General features: G+C 38.5%; 1 protein-coding gene across 1 annotated transcript in view; it reads left to right on the top strand.

Annotated features, from left to right (window-relative positions):
• The window catches only part of LOC101877838 (uncharacterized), a 164816-nt gene that overhangs the window by 119696 nt on the left and 19591 nt on the right, over window positions 1–25529 (top strand). Inside the window, exon 5 of the mRNA XM_031049439.2 lies at window positions 16199–16494. Within this exon, the coding sequence (XP_030905299.2) occupies window positions 16199–16301 (103 nt within the window). The 3' untranslated portion in view covers window positions 16302–16494. The remainder of the gene's footprint in view (window positions 1–16198; window positions 16495–25529) is intronic.

Below are 25529 nucleotides of genomic sequence, written 5' to 3'. Positions count from 1 at the left end.
AAGGCAATTTCCTGAGTTGGCTTTTGTCCAAGGTTCTGCAGTTGTCACCTGGAGCTTATGGTAAAAGCCACAGGATCTTTCATGAGCAAAGGTTATTGTCACCTTTGCTTTAACGCCTCAGGACAGAAGATTCAGGATGGTTTCTCTTGACAAAGTGTGAGTGCAGAGCAGGTATGGGTAACAATGCTATTTATTTATTCCTTGCCTGTCTCAAGCTTCTGTGGTTTTTTGTTCTTTGATAAACAGAAAAATAAGAGATTTTTTTTAAAGCAGAAATCAGTTAGACTGAAGTCGAGCAGTGTTACTTCTCAGTGGGGACTGTCAACTAAGGAATGAAGAGCTAAGATGACAAAAACATTATTTTGCAATGTGAATTATACTACCATTTATGAAATTGCTATTTTGCTTCCTAATGACTTCATAAAATGGTGGGGCTCTTTGATATTCGTAGGACAAATTTACAAAGCATTATGCCAGAAGCCAGTGTAATCTATTTCCAAGGCTGAGGGTAAAAGTACAAACTAAAGATCAAACAGCAGAAGATTCTGTAAGACTAAGAGAAAGCAAAACGTTAGCGGCAGTCTAGAAGTGGGCTGAAAAGCAAAAACTTTCTTATGAATAAAAATTGTTTGACTTTAGACAGTGTTTTCCATCTGTGGATTGCAAAGTATTTTACTAATTATAATGAAAGCATCACAATGTCTTTCTGTGGGAAGTAAATGTTATGTCTGTTTTGTGTATGTGTAATGATGATACTTCAAATAAAAAAAGTATTTGAGCTTCAAATACTGCTGTCAACTTCTCTCTTCAAAAGCAGCAGATTGAAAAGAAATCGAGCTGTGATGAAAAAATAACAAGGTTTTTGGACTGAAATCCTTTTAACCTTTCCAGACTATTTTTTATACAACAGTCACAGGAGTGTTCTTACACAGACTGCCCATTGTGTCTGGTTAAGCCATATTAATTAGAAACAGGACTGCGGATTGATTGTGATATTATATTCCTCTTTATATGTAGTCTAATTGACATGTGATGGTTCTTCTGAGTTAATGAATAACATGAGATGCGAACATACCTTCTTTTTTTGTTCAAGCAGAGTTTAAAAAAAATGTTGCTGCATGTCCTGTTCAAAATGCTCAGGAAAGGACTGTGTTCACAGGCTTTCTATAGTGAGAATGTTGTCATGAATGGATGACTGAGATGAATCTTTTACATGTGATCTTTTCCTCGCACCCCCGAAAAAAGTTTTCCCATCCAATGCATGTATCATAACGGCAGCTGATAAAAAATACCTGTGATTTATTTATCTGTGGCTTATCAAGCTTACAGACTAGCATACAGTGAGAATGATTATAATACAGTCATAATGTCTTTTCTTGAAGGTCTGAAATTAGAGAAAAATTTAAAAGAAAGAACAGCAACATCTGTCACATCTGTTCGAGACATGCACACTAAGAAAAGCCTGTTCTTATAGTTATGCTTGAGATAAAGGTGGGTGCTTAAGGCAAGCAGGCAAAATTGGGTCACAGGTTGACAAGATGACCTCCTGAGGTCCCTTCCCACCTGAATTATCCAATTTTTTTTTTGATGGCTTGGCTTCGTGAATGAAGATTTTGGGAAGGGCTTTAACCACGCTTACTACAAGCACGATGACCAAGGGCATGTGGGATATGCAAATCTGGTTTGAAAAGGGTGCTTAGGCAATCAGGCAGTGTCCAACCAGGACTGTCATCTCCTGAGTAATCTCAAACTACCATGGTCCTCCCTCATGCAAGGCTGGATCTACAGCTTCCCATGCACCTTGTCACCTACCGATTTGACCCTCTCCTGTCCATATGAACAAGTGAGAGCAAGCCCTTCCAGCCTGTGCAGTGAAGTTTTTAGGTGAGGCACAGCTTGTGCAGGACTGGCCCCACGCTTTGCACCTGAGGTTTAACTGCCAGGCCTAGTGAGCTAGGACGGTGACAGCAAAGTCTGCAGGTTGTAGGTTTTATAAGAGTGTCCTTCTCTTAGATGGATGGCCTTACAAGGCTGGATGAGCTCCATCAGCCCAGGTTTGAAGATAGAAGTTTCCCTTCTCCTATGAGGAGGGCCTTTCTTTGCTGACGAAGATTCAGGAAGGGCTTTAACCCACACATTCTGAGCAAAACTGGGTCAGTCTCTAGTGATCACTATCATAAGCCCACCAGTATCACTATGTCCAGGTGGGATTCTAACTTAGAGGCGTTCAGTCATAAGCCCGCAGATGGTAGCCTCGCGCCAGTGGCTCCTCAGCCAAGCGCATGCACCAGGGGGCTGAACCTGCGGTTCCTCTCGTACTGAGCAGGATTACTATTGCAACAACACATCATCAGTAGGGTAAAACTAACCTGTCTCATGACGGTCCAAGTATTCATAGCGACGTTGCATTTTGATCCTTCAATGTCGGCTCTTCCTATCATTGTGAAGCAGAATTCACCAAGCATTAGATCGTTCACCCACTAGGAGGGAATGTGTGCTGGAAATTATCCTATAAGACTATGTTTTTAAACATAAACTCACTTCAGGGTGTGGTACACTGTTCATAAAAGTCTGAGGAGAAAGAAATGGCATTATATCCATATATCCTGAGAGGTTGTTGCAGTATCCCCCCATTCATTGCATGCATAAAGTATGCAACAAATATGTTGTAACTGCCTCTTACAACAGCTGAAGGATTAGAGAAATTTTCCTTTGACAAAGGAGTTTCTGTCACTTTTTGGACAGTGAAAAAAAAAGTGCCTCTTTCTCAAGCTTGGCTTAGATATTTAGGCATTTGAACACTGAACATTGGACAACAAATAAAAGTTGTTTGTCAGTTTAGATTCCTGTTGACACATGCACTGGCATGTTTTAGATATGTTCTACTCTTTGGCAGGGAACTTAATCTCTAGGGGAATTTTTCAAGATAGCCCAATGGCAGCCTGTCCAGCTCTGCAGCATTGAAACTGATTTTGTATCTAACATAAAGGAACTGTTTGAGCTTAACCAAAATGAAACACAATTCTTTAATTTCTTGCTGCTGTTGCTACAAGTAAAAGTGATCACAAACTGTTACTTTAAAATATGACGGAACTTAATCAAACTGAGTCTTAAGCATGCTGACTAAACTTTCTCATTCTTGTGTATAGAGATTTGTTTTTTAAGCACAAATAAATTTATTCCAGATATGAATATGGATATGCACAGAGTGTGTTAGGATTTATGTTTCTGGCTAGAAATAAAAGCAACAGAATCATTAAAGACACCAGTTTCCACCTGTGTTTATCTCTGTGTTCATCTCTGTGTTCCTGGTTTATTGTTTCTTTTAATAAGATGGCACCCTCAACAGAATGGTAAAAGTGCAAACTTTTAGTAGTTATTACTTTTTTTTTCTAGCATTTTCTTTTATGTCTTGGAACTATTTTGCCATTTGATTACATTTCAACAAGGAATTGTGCAGGACATATTATTTACTGAAAATAACTTGCCAACATGCATAAAAAGAATTGCTTTGATGAGGATTCTCTGAGCAGGATATAAAGTAAGAGTATATTTGGAGGCCTTCGGTGTTTAGGGAGATGCATATATTATATAAAATGAACTGATCTCAGTCTGTCAAAGGCTTTTTTCATGCTAGAATAGTATGTAGGAAAATCCAAATGACGCAATATAGCATTATGTCATGCTTGCTAGGATCCTGGCTCTTTGAGAGGCTGTATGTCCTCATTGAGTTCCTGCTGACTTTCAAAAGAAGCTGAAGATGCTCTGAGTCCTTCCTAGGACACGCATATTCTCCCAGGATGAGCAGGGGATACCCATAAACCCTCTGCAAGGGTAGTGTCACCTTCATATGCAAAAACAACCCTTGGAACAAATTCAATTCTTTATAGTCAGTAGCTGAAATGCCATGTCTCATGGAAAACTATAGATCTCCAGTGTTATTAATATCCTGGCTTTGTGGGACACACACATTGACCTCTATTCCTAAAATGTACCTTTGAGTGAGGGAAGTATATTGTATAAAACATAAGGAAAGCATTTTTACACAATAATTATTGGACCCGACAGATAGAGGGGTAATTCAGATATTCAAAATAATTTCTAGAGGCAGATACATTTTGTAGGTTCAAAACATTGAAGTTCTTCATGTTTAACAAGATAGTGACAAATTTCATGGTCACTGGCCTCTGTTCTGAAAGAAGCTACTGATATCTTGTTCTCTCTCTTTTTTTTACTACTCTCCAATGTTAAAGTGGTCCAGCCTTTGAAAAGTCTGTTCAACATCAGACCTCATTCCTAGCCTGGGAGCCCTAAATGGGAACTCTGGGCATGCTAAAAAGACCAAATACATGATAAACGGTTTCAGAAGTCAAATATGAGTTGAGAACAGGATAGGCACTGAGATTTCTGCCATATAACACCAAATACTTTGTTGTAGTGAGATTGCTGAGGGTGATCTTCCATCTGTGGTATCAATGTACCATAGTATGAAATATATGCTAGTGTGCAGAGAACACTATATGCTGCATCAGTGGCAGTGGTAGTTTCTTTTTGTGTGGAAGTGTTGCTGTCTGTTTACACATTCTGTGATAGATGGTTCCTTACTGATTTTTTTATTGCAGGGGTACTGCATGTGGTGCTCTATCAGAGGTTTGGATGTAAAGCAGTCCTGTGCTAGTGGGAAGACTCCTGAAAGGAGCAAATACCCAGCCAAATTGCAGAGTTGTAAGGAAGAAGGGAATTTTCTTGGAATCTAGAAGGGTCTGAGTGGAGTTGATACAACTCAAGAAATCATTGAAAGTTGTTGGACTCGGTGGGCCGGGATTTCCTCTGCGATGCTCAGAAAATGGTGTTCCTACCCTTCCTATCTTTGTCTTTTCCAGGGGCAGTGGGGTTGTTGAGCATCCAGAAAGAGTATTTACCTTCCACCTGGGCATCATATATAGAAAGGGAGTTGCCAACATATCTAATGCATAGGGACATAAGAGCAAATGCTTCCTCTATAGTATCAGCAACCAAAGCTTTATCAAAGGGCAGGCTTTTTTCCATGCACCTATAAGCTTAGCATACTGGGTTGCAGCAAAATACAGAACTGTGAATATAGCAAAGAAAGGAATATGCAAACTAAACTTAGTGCTACAGCATTTTCAAACAAAGCCCTGAGCAATCAATGATTTCTTCTGTGCCAAGGATGTGGGATTTGCTGTATCTGGCATGTGCAGCTACTCAGAGCTTGAATGGAAAACATGGCCATTTTTTAATCCCCATTTTTCATATTTTCAGCATATCACATGGATGCACGTTGACTACAGCTGTTGTAAAATCTGGGGTAACAGAAATAGGGGCTAATTTCCTTTTTTTTTTTCCGAAATGTGATATTTTCACTGATTGCAAAGAGCTAGATTAAGCTCTTCTAAGGAGAAAAAACAATGCAAAGTATGGCAGCATTAATAATTAGAAAGCTTAAATTCAGAAACTCTGTTTTCTGCAAGATTTGGTGCCACTGCAGGTAGACAGTGTGTGTGGAAAGCATGAAAGGTGACAGCTGGACTGTAAATTCATGCAGCTGTGGAGCTTCTTTGTTTAATGCTTGAATAGAATTTGGCTCAGTGGCATTTTGGTCTGTGACTGGGCTCATCGTACAAATAAATGGAATGTTTTCTTTTTGGCCCTGAAGGGAACAGGTATGTGTTTGTGCTGCATATGTTATCTGAGCAAATGCAGACCTCGCATGGCACTGTTACATCCAGGAGATCTTCAGGTCACAGCAGGGTTTCAAACAGCTCCTTCCAAGATGTTTTTGATGACTTTGTGGTCTAGCTGTATAGTGATGCCCAGGGACACAGGAGCCAGCTGGCAAAGGTCCTCATCCACAGCCTCTCAAAATCTATTTTTGTGGGCCTCAGTGGCATTTGAATTAGGGTTTTTAGGCTGAAGTTCCCATTGCTTAATGCCAGTAATTGTGACAGTTATTCCAAAGTGTTCATCAGTTATGATTTTCATGACAGCCTTCATAGTCACATTTTCCAGAACGTCCAAAGACCTGGTGTGTTTAGGCTATAGAAAAAGCAGTCACAAATGCATTTATTTGTATCTAGGAGATATGGTGTTATTAAATGTTCATTCTCCACATATGCTTCAGACAGTATTGGTAATAATAAAATGTTCTGTGGTACTGATAAATGCTGCTTCACGTACACATCTCTGGTAGATTTTGGAGCTATCTGATAAGTTTCTCAGAGGAGCAGAAACAATTACAGTAGTTACACATACTGAATTTTCTTCTTCCTACCTGTTTGCCTTTAATAAACAAAAAACTTCTAATTCCTTTTGCACTCTGTCACAGTAGAAATTAATGGGGTAAATGCACATGCTGCTTTACTTTGCCAGAGACTGGCTTATACAACAGATTTTTACTCTGTGAGACAGATTTTGCTGTATTTGTGCTTTTTTCATCTCCCCCTAAGGAGTATTAACTCAAAGCAATCACAAGACGCCTGTCCTTGCCTGCTGCTTCTTGGGCTGCTATATCCTCTTCTTTGCTTTTTGCTTCTCTATTTGAAGCTGCTTTTTTCTTTTTTCCTCTCCCCCCCCCCTTTTTTTAAGAGGAAAGAGCAACAACCAAAAAAAATCTAAGGGCTGTCTTCTTTCCTAAATCATAACTATTTGATATGAGAAAGCTGAAGCATGTAAAAACCTTTTGTTCACACAGAATTTACTTTCCACAACTGTGTTCTTTCTACTCAAGTCAAAATAGGTAGAGTGCTCTGTAAAGTACAGTTTTGGAAAAGGAAGATGTGTACATGCTTGGAAAATGCTGAGCTGCTTGTGAACTATAGACACGGCATGTTTATGACTTGGTTTTCTAAGCAATCTCCAGAGCCTGAACGGATTACAGTGATATTTTAACAAGGCTGCTGGCATCCATCACCAGCTTTCACTTACTGAGAAAGCTAAAAGATGGAAGAATGCAATTATTTCCCTGTAAGCTAAATGGTAATGGCTGGTTGTCAAGAGAACTTTGATGCTTTAAACTTCTTCTTCTCCCGTAAGGCAAACAGGTAAGTCTCATGGGTTTCTCTTCAGCATTCATTTTGGTAAGGGAACAGGGGCTCACAGGAGAATGGTGTCAAAGGAAAATGAGTTTGATATGAAAGCAAACTGTATTTCTAAAATTTTAAATGTAGTATTGCACATTGTCATTTTCTGTCTGTCAGGTTACAAATCCACTACCTATAAGAAATATTATTGCATTCCATAGTCAAAATCTGAATCTCACTCCAAATTAATCCTTAATATAAACAACTATTGTATACATTTATATGCTATTGGAAGAGGATGTGTTTATCTGTCATCTGTGCATAGTTAAGTATCTGTGTTTAAACCTCTTTCTGTCATTTTACAATTACTTCTGGATCAATTACCCTCGTTAAAACAGTGTTATTCCATATGTTAAATACAATAATATGTATAGGATTGTATTTTCTAAAGATGATTTTTGTTGAACATGTTTTCCCTGAAAACATGATTTCCTGAACTGAAATCTTTGAGCAGCTTACATTTCAAATGAGTCCTGCATCACCACAGAAATGCTGTGGTAAAAAAGGGGTTTCCTAGCTCGCAAATGGGGATCTAACAGCATCAAAAATAGATATTTCTTTCCCATTAAACCTTGAAAAAATGCTTATTCTCTTTGACTAATGACACTGCTGTGCCTCTAGAGGTAAGGCTTCCTGTTTAAAGACTTTTAACCTAAAGGACCTGATTACCATTTAGGGAAAAAAAAAACCCTTTGACCATAAATAGTTTTTGTCTTAATGAAGTTTTTTTGTTGTTCTCTGGGAACATTTGCTTGCTTACGTATTGTTATTATCGAAGGGCAAACATTTTACATAGCTCTCAAAGACTTTTGTCTACAAGAATGACTATCAGAGAAGAGAGTATTTTGAAGTAAAAAATATTAATAATTTTTTTTTTGTTTTAAGTATGATTGTTTACAGAAAGCAATTAATTTAAGCTCCATTCCCAATCTGGCTCTGATAACTGAAAGAAAGCCTGCTGGCAGACACAATTAGAAATAAATTTCTAGGAATAATTACATGTGTAATTAACAGAAGACTGAGTTATTATCACTTTCTCCTCCATATAGTAATTCTGCATAAAAACATGAAAAATGGCTCTCATTAAAATCTCACAGCAGATCAATCCACAAAAGGGAGTGAGACATTAAAACAGAACATTCAAGATGTGCAAACAGTACAATTAATTAATTAAACAGAGACCAGTACCAAGGAAAAGCCTGAAACAAACTGAACATTTAAGAAATAGATACATCATGTGCAGGATGGTTTGAGGTTTTTTTGCTTGTGGTTTTGTTTTTTGGGGGGAGGGCAGAATGTTTGTTTTTAAAAGGGATACATCAAAGCGCCTTGTGGATCTATATTTGTATATTTTGCTTTTACCATTTGGCTCTGAAGAATTCTTCTGAATACTGGTACTTTATTCATCGGTAAAGTTTTCAAATTATCAATTAATGGGAGAGAGTAATTACTTACGAAGGATTTTAAAGAGCCTGAGAGAGTAGTTTGCTTTACCCCCAGCTACAGAGCATTCTCTGTTGAACTTCAGGGACTTGCTGAGCTGTTCTCAGTGACTTTTACCAGAAAGCTGCTTATAAAGGTATCTCTGCTAGTGGCAAACAGAAAACCAAACCAAACTGGCTGGCAAGTCTTTTGTGAGACAAAGACTAAACAGGCATGTATTGAAAGGCTTTACCAGGCAAAATATTGTGATTCTGGAGAATGAAAGTATTAAGAATAGAAATGCCAGCAGTTACTTAAACATGGCTTCTGTCAAATTGCTCAAAATGCAGTATTAACCCAGCATTTACAGTTTGCATTTTAGAGTATTTAATAATATCTTGGTTACTTTGCTGTTGTGCAGTATTCGTGCTATCTCTAGCTGCGGATCATAAACATTCGGGTTATATTACTTTTCTTAGGGCTTGGAAGTTAACCCAGGAAGGGAAATCTCCACCTCTTCTATTAAAGAAAATAAAAATAAAAAAAAAATTAAAAAAGAAGCAAGAGAAAGAAATTTTTATTCGGTAGTATTAAGTAGTAATGTCATGTAATACACACCCAAGAGCTTAACAAAACTGTAGTAGGACTAGTTTAGCCAAGCCTGTCTAATCTGTCATTAGCATGCTATTTCATTAGCATACTATTATTTTTTTGCCTGGTGGGTATATTGCCTATTGTGAAATAATGTGAATATTTATTCAGCAGTAATAACTATTGCTGCTTAAGAGGTTGTTTTTTTTTCTTACCATGTGTGAACATGCTTATCTAGAAAAGGATTTCAGGCAGATAATCACTCTTGGGATTCAATGAATTCATGCATTGCATGTCCTGTTTTACTGCATGGCTCTACAGCAAGATTACTCTTTCTAACTCAATTTTAGTTTGAACTTGGACACTGCAAATATCACCGTATCTCGGAAAATAGTACCTGTCTTCTGTAGTGGTTTAATCTATACATGGAACTAGTTTATTAAAGCAACATTAGAGGTGCAAGTCTGACTCTATTTGGTGCAACAGGCTAAGCAGTTTCTGTCTGAGACTGTAATAGTCTCCTCAGAGGCCAGTCCTTTTCCCGTAGAAACTGGGGAGCATTTTGTTCCCAGAGGAGTAGGATCAGACCACTTGTTTTGGTGTGTAACTCGTGTTCGGTATTGATGACCCCGCAAAAATACAAATGCCACTGCATCTTGCTTATACAAAACACCATTTTAAGTCAAGATGTTCCTTTTTAAAATAAGATTATGAATTTATGTTCCATTATGTGCAAAGAAGTTAATTTCAAAGCAGGTGTTTTTTTTCTGAAGAAAAAATATACTTACTGTATGTATTTTCTGCAGTGAATATAGCTGTGCTACTAGCTAAGTAGTCACATACTTTATTCAGCTATATTGAAATGCTATTTTTAGTATTAGGGTGATGTAAGGGAAGCAGTGCTACATTACCAGTACACAGTGAATTTAAACTTAAACTAACTCAGCAATGCACAGTTATTACTGTGTATGGACTGTTACTAGCTACACTGGTGTAAATTAGGGGCAATGTAATTACAATAGGTGACTGTGGGAGGTTTACTTTACAATAAATAAAATTCAAATCAGATCCATTAAAGTTTATTTCAGACTAACTTGGGAAAGTATAAACAAGCCCAACAATTAGTAACCACAAGCTGTAATATTTTATTATTCTTTAGTTAGCAGTTAAGTTGTAGTAAAGCAACATTTATGGGAAAAGAACAACAAATCTAAAATATTTTGCTGTTTTTACTTATAACTGATTATATTATTTTCTTACTATAGCAAGTTTTGGGTGAGTATGATACCCTAGTCTGATTTGCACTGATGGAAACTAGAAAAGACTGAGACCAGTTGCCATCTAGAATATTGAAAATAATTATTACTGTAATATTATATTAAAGTGTATTAGAAATAGTCTGTAAGGATTCTAAGTATACTGCATGTAGATGGAATAATGTGTACATTCTCTGTAATGATTTTGGATTATTTTTAATAAAAGTCTGTTTATAACAGTTAGATTTTCCAGTTAATTGCTGATGATGATCTGGAAATGCACTCACTGAAGCTCAGGCTCTCATGCATGTATTATGGAATTTCAACTAAAAAGGCAAAAAATCAATTCAGTTGTTTGTGCTGCAATTGTCTGAATAGCAATTGAGACACAAGATATTGAAAGGTCAAAAAGAGAAACATATCCAGAAAACTTATTTGAAAATTATTTTCACAGGTTTTTAATTAAAATTTGGTTAACAATTATGTTATACCTTCTATTTAATACTTTAAATATTTTTGCACAGCCTGTGCATATCTTTGCATTTATTTTAAACTTACTTTATCTTTTGCATACAATGCTGCTTTGAAAAATCAAATTCAGTTCTCAGATGGCAGCTACCAGAAAAGGTACATCTTGCAAGGAATAAAGCGATGGTCTCTATCAAGTATTAAACTATGGTTGCGATTAATGCAAATATTTTGGTAAACAAGCAATTTCATTTGCTTCTAGCAGCCAGGCAATACTGTAGCAGTCAGCTGGGTGAACTGGGGAGGAGGTTTCCCTTGTCACTCAGCTCAGAGCCTGCATGGGTGACCTGTACTGCCCTGTGGGAAAAGCACCTCCTGACCAAAATGGGTGCTGAGGCTGTCTGAGCACCCAAGGAGCAATGCTGTACAGCTCTGCTTCCACCTCCCCTGTTTTCTCTGCTTCTGACACTCGCAGGGATACTCCTGGGAGATTTTTCTGCTTCAACTTAAAGCCTGACAGCCTGTGACCACATATTCTAAGAGGCCCAGAGGCACATATCCCCAGAGGCCTCTGCTCTGCTTCAGGCTAGGGGACAGTTGCCCAGAACACTAGGGAACCTACACCACCCACTGCCCTCCCTCCCTGCAGCACAGGCATCCACAGCCAGCCAGAGGAAGGCACCGTTTCCTAGACTAGACCACCACTTCACGCTTGCTGCAGCCCTCACTTGCCTTCTTCAAATGTCATCCTTCCACTTGGTCCTTTCCTACACTAGAACATACTGATGGAAGAGGGTTTTTTTTTTCCTTCCCGTTCATCTCCCTGGGGGCTTTCTCTTGCCAGGTCTCAGCAACATGGAGGAGCCAATCTAAGACTGGAAACTGGGCTTCTCCCCAGCCAGTTGCCATAGCTTGCTTCACCTCTCCATTATGTTGATGCCCAAGGTCTTGCAGTATGGGCCTTATCTGTCTACACTACTTGAACATGGAGGGTTGCTGCTGGTTGGATTCAGCTGCAGTAACTGATGTGGTTTTGGACGGACGCCATTTGTACCATTCTCCTGGGGAATGAGGGCTGACTGGGTCCTAGCTTGCTCACAGGACACTCATTTCCTCAAAGAGGATAATGTTATTATTGAAAGGATAGAAAGGTGGGAAGAGAAAAGATAAATAGAAAATGGAATAGGAAGAGAACATGTGTATCAGTCAGCCTTTTCAATGCATAATAGAAGGCATTTATATGAGATTAAATTCAAGCCTCATGTAAGTAAAAGAGAGGTACTGTACTGCTTTCTGTAAGAAACAGAATTTTATCTCTGAGCAGCTTTGCATTTTCAAAAAAAAAAATTGCACTAATGTTGACACCTCCAAACCTATTTCTCCTACAATTTCTTTTAATAATCTGAAGGCTCCTTCCTACATGCTAGTTCGTTTGCATTTTGAAATCACCAGTTGTTGACTTGTTTCTTTTCTATAGTTGTTTTGTTTTATTGCCTTGCCCTTCAACTGCACTTCCTTAGCACTTTTTATGACATTTGCTCCAATACAGAGAGCTTCAACACTGTGTTTGGCATTCCACCTTGTAAAAATAAAGTACAAAATAAGGTATATTATTATTATTAATTTGTTGGCAGACTTTTTAGTTTGTACTGTTGAGGATTAAAATGGGCACTGACATGAATGTAAATGGTTACAGTTGAAAAGATAAAACATTTACAGCTTATCATGTTGAAACAAATCTTTCTTTACTATGTGAGGTGAAATGGCGAAATGTGTGTTGAAATGTGTTCATACACACTTAATATCTTCATGAGAATTTGGCAAATCTCTCCACCCCTTTGTTCCCTTAGTCTAAATGCTCATAGTTTTTCCAGGCTTTCATCACTCCCAAGCACTTACTCCTCGTTATTCCCCCAGTTTTTTCTCTATTTCTCTATTTTTCATGTATTATATACCTGAAAGCTTGTGCTGGCTTCCCTTTTCTGTTTAGTCTTTCATAAATGTTTATACAAATTCCAAGGAAAAAGTAGTCTAAGAAAAAAGGGTTTTGAAACACTATTTAACCTTATTATCACACTTAGTTGAAGCAGTACCCCTTGTTTCCCTATTCCTATGTATAGGTGACTCACTTCCTAAGACAGACACTGTCTCTTTGGTACCTTTTACTTTTGCATGCATTAATGTGCATTCCTATGCACACGTAATTTCACACTTAGTTTTCTGTACTCTCATGATCCAGAGGTCAGTGTGTGATAAACCACTCCCTAAAAAGTGACTGAAGAGTAAAGGCTCAGATAAATTTTTAGTCTAGAAAAGGACAAGAATAAGAACAGTTCTAATGAATTTTATATACATGAAAAGTAGTTGCACTGAGGAATGGAGGAGCTTTTTTCCTTTATTATTGTGAATAGGACAAGAAATAGTGTGTTTAATTTTACAACAGTGGAGCTTAGAAATACCCTTCTTGTAGCTACAGACTTTGGAATAAATTGCCTTTTAAAAGCATGGCGTCTCCAGAAAGGAGACTTGTAAGCACTGGTTAGAAAGCCATTTCCCAGAACTAACATTTGTGTGACTGATCCTGCTGTGAGACAGAGGTTGGTTGGCTTCCTTTCAGCCCTGCTTTTTGTCAGTCTTCAGGATTTTATTGCAAACAAGTAAACTTGTGGGCTAAAGGAAGCAATGTCACATATGAGCAGTGACATGCAACAAAATACAGTATTTACACCAGCAGCTGCTAGAGGAAACCTTGTTGGATTTATTCCTATCCAGGAACAAAGACGAGGTACTATGAGGGATAGGCAAAAGAAATGTCCAAAGAATCAGAAGAAGAGATAAAGGGAGGATCAGTGATACCAGATTAATTACATAAATCAGTGACCATATAAATCAAGAACATTATGTTTATTATGTGTGAGTTTACTGTGCTTAATACGTTAGAAGTCGTCCAGAGCCACATTTTCATGGAGTGGGTGAACTACACCACCCCTTCCTTAGACATATCCTGCTGTATTCTGCTGTTGGTACGAGGTTAAACGACTTTCATTTACTACGTCAATACCAAAGTTCCCGTATGACTCTGGATGCTGTACTTTGGGGATCTGAAATACCCAGTATGTGCTCTTGTCAATAGGCATATTGGATGAACTGAATAGGTTCTGCAATCTGTTTCATCTAGCAGCTCTGCTAACTTCATCTAATGGTCTTTCCTGAGTTTTGAATATATGTGAAGCATCTGGCATTGCTAAGAAAATGAGGCTAAATGGTAGATCTTTCTTGGTAAAGCATGAAAGCAGAGTGTAGTGGGGATAAGGTACTGTCAGAAAAAATAAATCTTTTGCTTAAGATAACCTGTCACTTTTTCTCAGAGACCTGGTGTTTGCCGTTTACATAGTGCACACAAACTATAGGTTGGAGTCTTTCAAGGGCAGAATTAGATAATTCTGTTCATGTGACTGCAAGCAAAGGCAGTCCTCAGGGCCTTGCCCTTTAACTTGTCCTATCACTACAACAGAATAAAGAGCTGATCTAGCTCATGTCTTTGACAGTAATCACGCGTGAGCAGCTTGGCCAAGACCTGATATTGCACTTACAGCCAGGTCACAGGGAGAGAAATCCTGAGGTCTTTTCATTTTTTACACCTTACCTGTGCAATGGAAAGACAGCTTAGTCAGTGCTGAACAAATGCCATAATCTGACTAAGGATTTATCCAAAACAAGAGCACAAGAAAAATGTCTTGTTTCAGACACTGTGGTGGTCTGGAGATTTTTTTCAGGCTCTAACACCACAGAAGTCATTGGAAGACCTGCCACAGATAGAAGTGGTCAGGTGCTGTTCAGGGTCCATCTATTTGGCAACCTTGCAGAAGTTCCCTATGCAGCCACCAGTCAAGGCATTCTAGAAGGAGCCCCTTTGAGCCAGCTGCAGGCTACATGGCCTCATTGCTGCTTCTCTCCTATGAGGAACTTAAACACATTGATTAAAGCAATGACAAGGTTATGTCAGAGCTCCATTTTGCAGTCTCTGGCAAAGATATCCAGGACATTCCTCTGAATGGTGGCTCTGGTTTCCTGTTGCACCCTTACAGCCAGAGGAGTGTCTGCTCTGTCTGACAGGCAACATGAAAAAAAGGTCAGAAATAAATAGTAAATATGCCTTCTTATTGCAGGGACAGAGCTTAAGTGGCTGCAGCTTCAACTGGAAAATCACTTTGAACCCATAAGTTGACATAGCCATGAGAGTTCCTTGTTATTTTGATGGCATCTTTGCAGTGCACTTGGAGAGCCCAGAGGGTTAACTTATCTTCACTTTTCAGAAGGAAGCTGCATCACCCTTGTTCACTTGCCTCTCACCATAGCTGGGGTGTTTCTTATGACCCCCTGGCCTAAGTACCCCCTGCAGGGCAGCTATGGGACAGATGCCCTTTGGGGCTGCAGAGGTGCTCGCCTGAGTTCTCCCAGTGCTGCACAGGGTGACAGCAGTTAGCCACATCATCTCCCTGCTGCATTAATGGGGGCTTTTTCCTTTTCCTTGTGAAGCTTCCCTGTGGGGCAGCTGAGGGCATTCTGGGGAGGGTGAGGGAGCCCTGAGAGAAAGAGGGTGATAGGAGAGACCATTCCCTCTCTCTGATGCTGTTGCTGATGCTATGCTGGAGCCCTCGTAGATGTGGCTCCCCAGAGTTAGTTGCTCAGCAACCAGAATCAATTAATATGCTTTGCAGGAAGTGCAGGGGAAGCCCAAGCTGCTGTCAGTGAGAAGGCAGGAGGCTGAGGGTGACTCAGGATCCCACTCCCTCCTGTCACCCATTTGGTCCCACCCCGTCCTCTCCAAACTCGTCATTAGCCACCGTTCTTTATCCTTTTCTTCCCTATGATGAGAGTGTGCGTGTCCCCAAATTCTTCAAGCAAAGTATCTTCTTGGTCAAGAACTTCCCTGCTTTCAGGGTTTTGGTTTTAGATTTAATTTGTGTTTTGGGGTTATTTGTCAATCTTTCTTCAACGCTTTTCTAGAAATTCTAATATTCATGTTCTTTGGGAAGGGAAAGAGCTGATGTTTTTATCGTATTGTTTTAAAGATTCCTCAGGATAAGAAGGGTTGTTTGGCAGTGCACAGCTGAGCAGCAGTAATGAAAATGCATCATGTACGAATTGGGAAAGTTTTTGCTTCTTCTTTTATTACAAGTAATTAGCACTGCATATATGAGACCAAAGAGGTAGTACTGGTTATTTTTGAACACATAGACAATAGAATAAATTAGGGGTTGTTGTTTTGTTCTATTTTCTTCTCCTTTTCTGCATAGTAACTTCAGGGCTTCGGTAAGGTATTATTTTCTTCTTTTCTTTCTTTGATTTTCTTTGGAGTCCCTCCGATGACACCACGAATCTGGGAATGAAGAACTTCTTAGAGCTAATTGAAAATGGCATTGCGGAGCTGAGACTTAACTGGAGGAAATATATCTCCTGAAGAAGAAAAATATAATGCACTGTAAGGATTTGACTTCTGGTGAAAAATTCAAGCCTAGAGAAAACTTGTCTGCTTTGTTAGGAAGAATGGGTTGGACAATTTTCTTCAATTCCAAAGGATTTCTGAATGCCATGCTGAGCTTAATCTCTGCAGCATGCTCTGTGCTTCTCATCTCTTCCTGATGCACTACATGGTAAGGCCTTTTTCCTTCCTTTTAATAATAACAACAACCATATTTCTGTTAGAGAGGCAAAAATAAATGCAATAAATGAATATAAAAAAATAAATATGGAAAGTTAACAAAAGAATTTTTTTTTTGTATGGTCGTTTCCAGGAGCAAGTATCCTGATTACTGCAGCAGCATTGTAAGATCATTTCTGTCTTTCTTCCTTGCTGTGTGACAGTGTGTGGGTGTATATATGTTTGTGCACACCTGTGCTGTCATTTGCACTTGGACTGGAACATTAGTAGCTGTATTGTACATATTCCCATGTTAAATAGGATGCTTAAGTATTTGCTTTGACATTTCTCTCTCTTTTTTTTTCCTCCCTCCATTTCCCTTCTCTTTTGTCCTATTTCTCTTCTTTTATTTGTCTCTCTGGGGTCTCTGCACCTCAGTCACCTGACCGCTAGTAGGCAAAAATAGAAGGTAAAAGAAATCCAGTACCAATGTAAGAATAGTTCTGAATAAGTATTATCAGGGTAGATAAAAGCTGCAGGAGAGATTAGTATGTCTGCAAGATCTGCAGGTACAAAAGATTTACTTTATTTTGTTTCCCATGGGAAATAAATATCAAATGCAGATTTGGATGCTGTGTTTTAGACACAGTGCGAAGCAGATCCTTCTGCACATGTCAGAAAGCCAAGAAACGACCACTGTGAATTATGACAATGTTATTCTTGATGACCAAAGTAATAAAATAAGCAAACCTAGTATGAGATGTCCTTGTATCAAATAATTTTTGTCATGTATTAGCAGGTTATTGAGAATCATTATAAATGGCTTCAGTGGATGTTATATTTTTCATTAACAGCTGTAGTGTACTTACATCTTCCTGGATGAAAGGTGCTAGGGGAGCACAAGGTGATGTTATTAAGTAACTACCCAACTTACCAAAATTTTGGGTCATTATCAGCAAATTGCCAAGCAGATCGGGAATCATATGGTGAGTGCACTGAGCCAGGATTAGAGTAGAACTAAGAGATGAAAGAATGGTGATATGAAATGTATGTATTTCTTATACATTCTGGTTGTTCACTGAGTGTGGAAGAGGGAAAGTTGAGTGCCTCTTGAGAAGCAAACTCTGGTAAGGGCCTGCCCCTACTCTGAGGGTATCCCTCGCAAATCCTGCTGCTTTTGGGGTTAGAAACAGACCGGGAGCAGGTTTGTGTGACAGTTGTCACTGGCTGTCCTGCTGGGTATGGAAGTTATGGGTTCCTGACAGCAGGTTTTGGAGGGGAGAGGGAAGCAGAGAGCCAAAGTAAAAAGGCCAGGTCAGGCCATAGAAGGACTCATGAGCAAGCATCACAGCTTAAATTCTATCCAAATAATTGAATTTTGTGGTAGTACCCAATACATCTCCTCCTTGTATGATGGACTCCGTAAGAGAGTTTTTAGAGAAAGAATAGTAATAATGCTTCTTCAGATCACTGCTGGAAGAAGAAACACATTACTCTAGCATGACAAATTTTCAGTAGGGTTCAGAGGAAACATCCTCCATTTCAGGAGTTCAAAGTATGCATGCATGTGCACTGAGGTAGATTTTTTTGTGTGTTTTACCACCTAAAAATGTGGCTAATATAAAAACCAGTAAGGAAAACTGATAAAGAACAACAAAACCCATAAAGGTTATCGATGTAGTCCCCTCAGCTCTTTATTTGAACAAGTACTGCACCTTAAGTTCAAGTTTCCCAGTTGAGATCTCTCCACACATCAGCAGTTCTATTCCAGTGGGACAACTTGTACAAGTATCATGGTTTAATGCTAGCCAGCAACTAGGCCCCACACAGCCATTTGCTCACCCTCCCCCAGTGGGAGGGGGGGAGAGAAACAGAAGAGTAAAAGTGAGAAAACTCCTGGGTTGAGATAAAGACAGTTTAATAGGTAAAGCAAGAGCTGCGTGTGCAAGCAAAGCAAAACAAGGAATTCGTTTACTTCCCATGGGCAGGCAGGTGTTCAGTCATCTCCAGGAAAGCAGGACTCCATCATGTGTAACGGTTACTTGGGAAGAGAAATGCCGCCACTCTGAACATTCACCCCTTCCTTCTTCCTCCAGTTTTTCATGCTGAGTATGACTTTATGTGGCATGGAATATCCCTTGGGTCAGTTGGGGTCAGCTATCCCAGCTGTATTCCCTCCTAACTTCTTGTGCACTCCCAGCCTGCTCCTTGATGGGGTGCTGTGAGAGGAAGAAAAGGCCTTGACTCCATAAGCACTGCTCTGCAGAAAGGAAAAGGTCTCTGCATTATTAATACTTTTTTTAACACAAATGTGAAACATAGTCCTTACTAGCTACAATGAAAAAAATTAACCCAGCCAAACCCAGCACATTCTGCTCTCCTTATTTCATGCCATTTATATCACGTTTAGGTCTCACACTATCCAGCACATTCTCTTTAACCACTGCTACCCTTCTCATCCTTTTATATAATACGCACGTATCATTCCCTTAGTCTATGGACTGCCCCTGTAAAAAGTCATTAAAATGTCCACAAAATGTCCCTTGAGTTAATTTAGTCCATGACTTGGGCTTCATCTGTTGGTCACATAGGACAGGAGAAGTCAAAACCACCACAATGAGTAAGAACTACTAGTGGATAAATTATGAAAGGTTTTATAAGATCAAGTTCTTTGATTTTTATGGCAACAGATATATTAGGCTTCAGGCATAACTTGTATTTCCCTTCTAAACAAAATCAGTTTACCCATGTGAATCCTTTTGCCTTGTAATTAGGACAAGAAAAATAGGTTAATTACATTCTTAAAGATCATGCAACTGTACAGATACATTGTTAGTGAAGAATTATCAGAGTATGCAGAAGTTTACATTTATTAGTGATCTCCAAATCTGAGAAGTGTACTCTTATTGGAATCATTCATTGCCTTATTTATTTTTGTGACAGTATTAACATTGCTGCTAGGTATTTTCAATTCTTCTGGCAACTAAAAACAAATAAATAGTTCCTTTAAACTATCACTGGTGCTACAAATGTCCTCACTATTATAAGGTTCAAGGATACTTACCAAGCTTTCTACTATATTAGATATTAATTTTATAGTTAATACATGCTGTTTAGCTCTTTGCTTGATCCAGGAACATTTTTACCTTTAGGGTTTAGAAACACAGTATGAAGTCATAATTATAGTAAGCTTCCTGCAGAATATAGATATATATTGAAATAGGAATCATAAAATCATCTAATTTTCTTCTTCTGTGCATTTTTGTGCTTATAAATGCCTGTATTGTTGATATATTTTACATAAAAGTAATGTTTCCTTTGTTATAGTTTATAAAGAACAGTTATTTTTCAAAATGCATAGGATTTTGCACGTATAGCAAACTTTAAAATGCATCCAGTACATTAATGCAGCAATAGGTTTGTTTCTTTCTTGTCTCTATAATAATAGCAACATATACATAGGAAGAATAGTGGATTATTTTCTAAAGAGTGTGTGATTTTGAGAGAGAAGATTTTGCATAATACAGGATATTCATTGTAACAGATATTTCTGTCAATGGTTTACTGTGACTTAGAACTTTTTCTTCAGTGACATTTTTAATCATTTAAACATTTGCACAACAGCTGTATTTGGCTTGCTCTGTCAATTCTAAAGCAAGTAAAATTAGTAATTTCCTTCCTTTTAAGATACTATTCAGTGAAGGTCTGATCCTGAAAACACATATATTTCATTTCAGTCCATTGAACTGCTTCTTTAGATAAACTGTGTGAGTTAGATCTTGAACCATCTGTATTATCAGAGAAGTGATACTGAACGGTAGAAATACATTTCACACTTGCATCAACTATTTCTGGTAAAGAAAAATGTAATTGAATAATACAACACATAGGCACAGCACATTCCCGTACTTGGAATGCCTCAAGCTATCTTGATTCAAGATCCAGCAAAAATTTCGAAAGGCCTGCAAAATCCCAACACAAACCAAATGAGTCTTAAGCTTTTGTTGTTTAAACATAAATAGACACAGACAGAATATTAATCTGACAAAAAAATTTCAGTAGATCGGCATCTGTGCTTTTCTTACACCAGGCTGAAAAAAATTGAAAAGGTATAATGTTTTTCAAAAATGAAAAGCTCTACAAATCCATATGTATGGAAATATTGATTTCAAAATTACATGCCATTTCATGTTAACATTTTTAATTTTTCACTTGTCACAAGAAATTGTACTTATATCTGTGTACCTTTTTTTTCTCAGTGAAAATCTGAAACACTAATTTTGTTGAGGTTTTCTTGTGACAGGGAAGTATTTTGTTGTATATATTTTAATTAGATCTGTTTTAGCTGCCCCAACATTTATTGACTTTCATAGGTCAGTCTTTAATTAGAAGCTCTCTAAAAGGCCATCTTTGGCAAAACATATTGTATAGCCTTGTATTACTGGTACTGAACAGCAGTTCTTACCAGGTCTGTGGGAGACATCAGCTCTGATTGTCATTCCGTCCCTTAATTCTTAATTCTTAATTCTGCAGCACAGAAAAAAATCCAATTGAAACAAGAAGGCTGACGATTTGTTATCTAGAAGTCATTATGAATCCAGCACTTGTGGGCAAAAACATGACACAAAGAATATGGCACCTAACAGTGATTCTTATTATCCCTGATATGCTTCCTCTGTCCAAGGCAGTCTTTCAGCTTTTGATCCTCTCTGTGAAAGAGGAAAAGACATTTTGTGCAAAAACTACTTAGCTGCTAAAATTACATCTGAAATTGGGGAAAAGATATCTGTCTTGGCATCTTAATACAAACCCAGGGAAATCTTGTACATGTTGAGAAGAGAAAAAAGCTTTTTGTAAATGTGCTGCAGTTTTGGACTGAGTTCTGCAGCAGAATATCCCAGAAGCTTAAAGGGTATCTGCCACACTCTGGTCTGCTTCTACAGCTCCAGGTGTGACACACCTCTGGAAGGTACTTGCCTGATTCCCTAATGACATATTAGTATAGAAGGCTATAAAAGTCTTATTGAAAGGAGTACGTCCACTGGAAACCTCATCTCACTTGTGTTTTATTCCTGAGAAATGTTAAGAAGAGAGTTTAAAATGCACCATGCTGTATCAAGTACACTCTCTTATTTTTCCTGTCATAAACTTTTTACTGGCTTATAATGAAAAAGAGTTAGAAAGGAGTACTTTAGTCAATACATACTCCATTATATTAATCAATTATGTAATTAGATTCAAAGTATTCCTCACCAAAGCACAGAGCTCAGGGCAGCCAGGAGGATCCCCTGCAATCTATTTTCATCTGCAGTGATGATGCACAGGGTCTTCCCCAACCTGCCTCAGCCCTCCGTCCTAAACTAGACGTGTAAAAATCATAAAAGAGGTTCTGAAAGGCTTTCACAGTTAAGCTGGCAATTTTTCCGTGGAAACTTGGCTGTTAGAATACATAAAAGTGTTTAAGTTTGAAAACATGCTGGTGTTTAAGAACTTAATATATCATATGGCCTCTAGTTCTTTTTTAAATAAGCAGGACTAAGGGATCCAAACACCTTTGAGGACCTGAGCATGGGGTTTATAATATTTGTGTATTTTCTGCAATGCAAATAGATCAGGAAAGTAAATCTGATGATTATAGTAGGATAATTATTGAACTTTGACGGTAAGGATGTTTTTAGTTGGCTAAGTAACACTGGGCATGAACATAAATAAAGAATTTCATAGAAGGTAAGAGCCTCCAAAACAAAAATCCTGGAGAAAAGTTGATGAGCCAAAGAAATCAGTAAGCTTTGATGAAAAAAGGGGTTAAGGATGTCTGGTACATCTCTATATGAGAAAACAGAGTGGAGGAATGTCTGTTCCAGTTTTCAGCCAAGTTAGACAGAAAGGAGTGGTGTGAGTAGAAAACAATGTGGTGTCTGAGAATATAAATTATGCCTTAATAGTTTGTTACTCTTTTAATGAGGATATTAATGCAGTACATATACTTGACTTCTGAAAATTTTGGACTAGTCATTTTATGCATATGTCTTTAGATACTGAAAAGCATCACTTTCTCCTTCATGTCCAACTGTGATGTGTTTGATGAAAAAACTAAAACTTGACTTTGACACATCCCAGACCCTAGCAAAACTGTCTCTAAAGTGAGATGTTGCTGACCTATGTTAAGAGTACCAGAAACTTTCCTTTAAGGAAAGTCTGATGCTTGAAAACAAAACCATTGAGCTTTTTGGATGAGAAAGCAGATGGCAAAACTGCTTATTAAGACCTGTGACTTATGTATTGTTGGAATTTTTTACTTTGTGCCTAAACCAAGAACCGGTTGAAAGGTTTTTGTTTATATATTCATGGGAAATGTAACTTTTCACTGAATATAGAAATCATACAAAATATTTATCAGGAGAAGATAGGATTTTGGAAGGGTTTTTAAAGCATTTTTGAAGGCGGCTCTTAATGGATGACCACAATGGCCCTCAGGACAATATTGTTCCTGTACTGCTGAACATAATATTTGTTCTCTATCTGTATTAATCAAAGATAGAAACTAAAGATTTCCTCAGGAAGACTAATCCATTTCATTGACATCATAGCTATGTGGTTTGAGTTCTTGTGGCTTTGTTCCATAGCAAATACTTTACGTTGCATTAAAATGCTCTGGAGCTTGGCACAGCTGAATGTGTTCTCAGAATGTTACACTCAGTATAAAGGGAACAGCATCTTTGATACTTCTTTGTGCAATGGTAAGAGTGTTTCAATGTGTCATGTCACTGGAAACTTCCTGAGTGTTCAATGTAATTTACCTTATAATATGGATTTAATATCACTAGCTTATCAGAGCAGACTGAGGAAGGGTTGCTCTGTTCCTTCTGCTCCTAATTGCTGTCCCTCAAATTCTGCATGTTTATGTGCTTCTAGTGGAATTGTAAGAGATCACTGGTATCTTTGTGTCTAGTTGTGTCCCCATCCTGAAACCATGATGTGGATGCCTAGTGCAGAAGGGCCCATAGACTATCTGCTCCATCCATTCATGATCAGCACAAAATAATTCCAGTCTTCCCTGCTGAATTTTAGTAAGCTAGTAAAAGACCACTAGTCACATCTGCAGTGTTTCACAAGAGAAGATAGATCAAAAGCATCTCTAAAGCCTTATACTCCTTTTTCAGAGAGGAAAAAAAAGAACCCAACAAAAAAAGCCAAAAGTAGACCATGCCTAATATTACACAGATAATTCTACAGTAGTTTTGCTTATTATGTCTCCAAATTAATTTGTGATCTCTAGTCTAGCTTTCAGTAGATTTATTGGATACATGAAGAAAGCACACTAAATGGGCATCACAGGGATTTTAACATCAGTAACACTAGTGCTCCCTACCTCACAACCTGTTCATACTCACACCCCTTCTCTGGATCTTCACATGGAGGTTCAGCATCCCTTTGCAGAAGTCAGGTCATGCATGAAAAGAGAAACAATCTTTTTGGATCCCTGCAGGTTAAGCACAGGAGTAGTACAGTGTGATTATGATGTAAACAGGATCAATAAGCTATTTCCTTCATAAAAATGAAGAGACCTTCCTGACATCAGTTCTTTGTGGATAAATCCCAAATATCTTTACCAAATTACAACACGTGAATCACTATATATCTTAAGAATCAGGTGGCATGTCCTCCTTGCCCACACATCATCTAGCAGCTGCCTGCACAGACACATCTTCACCTAACACTTTTGTGTCTGTCCTAGTCCATGTGGACACACATCATTAATCCCTAGGATAGTATATATGGGTACATCCATCTACTGCATGAGTGTATGAACCTCTCATGCCTCTGTTGCATGCCCCTCCTATAAAACACACAGCTGTAGGAATATTTCCTGTCCTGCTCCAGAGACCTGATCTCCCAGTCACCTGTGACTTATGAATGACTCCTCAGCCTTTGGTCACACTGCAAAGAACAGATTCCTCTACTGCATAAATGATGTGTGCACAAATGATATCTTCCAGGTAATTGAATGAAACAGCCAGCATAGCCTCATGGGACATGACCATGTCCCACTTTCTCATCTGGTCTATGAGCTCTGTCAGTGTGATCTTGTGACCTGTATCCTTCACAGATCCTCCTTGCTCCTCATTGCAAAACCAAAGCCTTTGGTATAAGACTCAGCTTTCATCTGTGTTTAGTATATGGTGACTCCTACTGCTTTTAGAAACAAGTCCCAATGAAATGAGCTGAGATGCTTTAGATAGCTGTTTGGGTAAGGAAGCTGCAACCAGGTAGGACTTTTCCACTTCAGCTGCTTGGTTTGCTTTACATTTTGGGTGTGAAAGGCAGTGGTTTGCACATGAATGCACCAGTGTCCTCTGTGCCAAGGTAAGAGCTACCATCCTATTTGGCATTATCACAGCTGGTGTGAATTGAAGAGAAGCCAGGAAATCAGCAGTTAAGTCCCCATAACCCCAGTTCCCCATAGACACAAGTGGCTGGGCCAAAGCTGCTATCTATTTTATGCTTCTGTTTCTTCTGATCTAGGGGTATGAACTCACATCATCTTTGCTGAGTAAAAGCTGCTGGGTTCTCCTGGAAATCAGGTTATGACCACTGTGTGAGTCAGCTTCCAGATATGTTTGTCAGGGCTACTGAACCTTGCTTGTGTGTCCCAAGGTGAGGCTTAATCCATTAATGTTTGTGAAAATCTATGTAAATATCTGTATCATGCTGACAGGTCAAGTACTGCATTGCTCACTGGGTGCTCCCAGATAGTCTAAGCTCCCAGATAGTTTAAGATATATGCCAAGCAATGTCTATGTTTTCAGACGATGTTTGCTGGTGTAGTTCGACTGGCTTAACCCTCTCAGGATTTGGCCCCACTTTTTCTAGTTTACTGATTGGGTGATACAGCACAAATATGTAAGGCTGCTGCTTTTTCTCTTAATGTACAAAACAGTAACTATATTGATATTAACTTGTGCAGCACCATGAGCTCAAAAAAAACCTATTGGATCTATTATAGCACATGTGCAATTCAGGCCCTGAAGGACACATGCAAAGCAG

This window comes from Melopsittacus undulatus, chromosome 4 (assembly GCF_012275295.1).
Source record: "Melopsittacus undulatus isolate bMelUnd1 chromosome 4, bMelUnd1.mat.Z, whole genome shotgun sequence".
NCBI lineage: Eukaryota > Metazoa > Chordata > Aves > Psittaciformes > Psittaculidae > Melopsittacus > Melopsittacus undulatus.
Note: the sequence above shows the minus strand (reverse complement) of the source record. Positions and strands in the feature narration are given on the sequence as shown.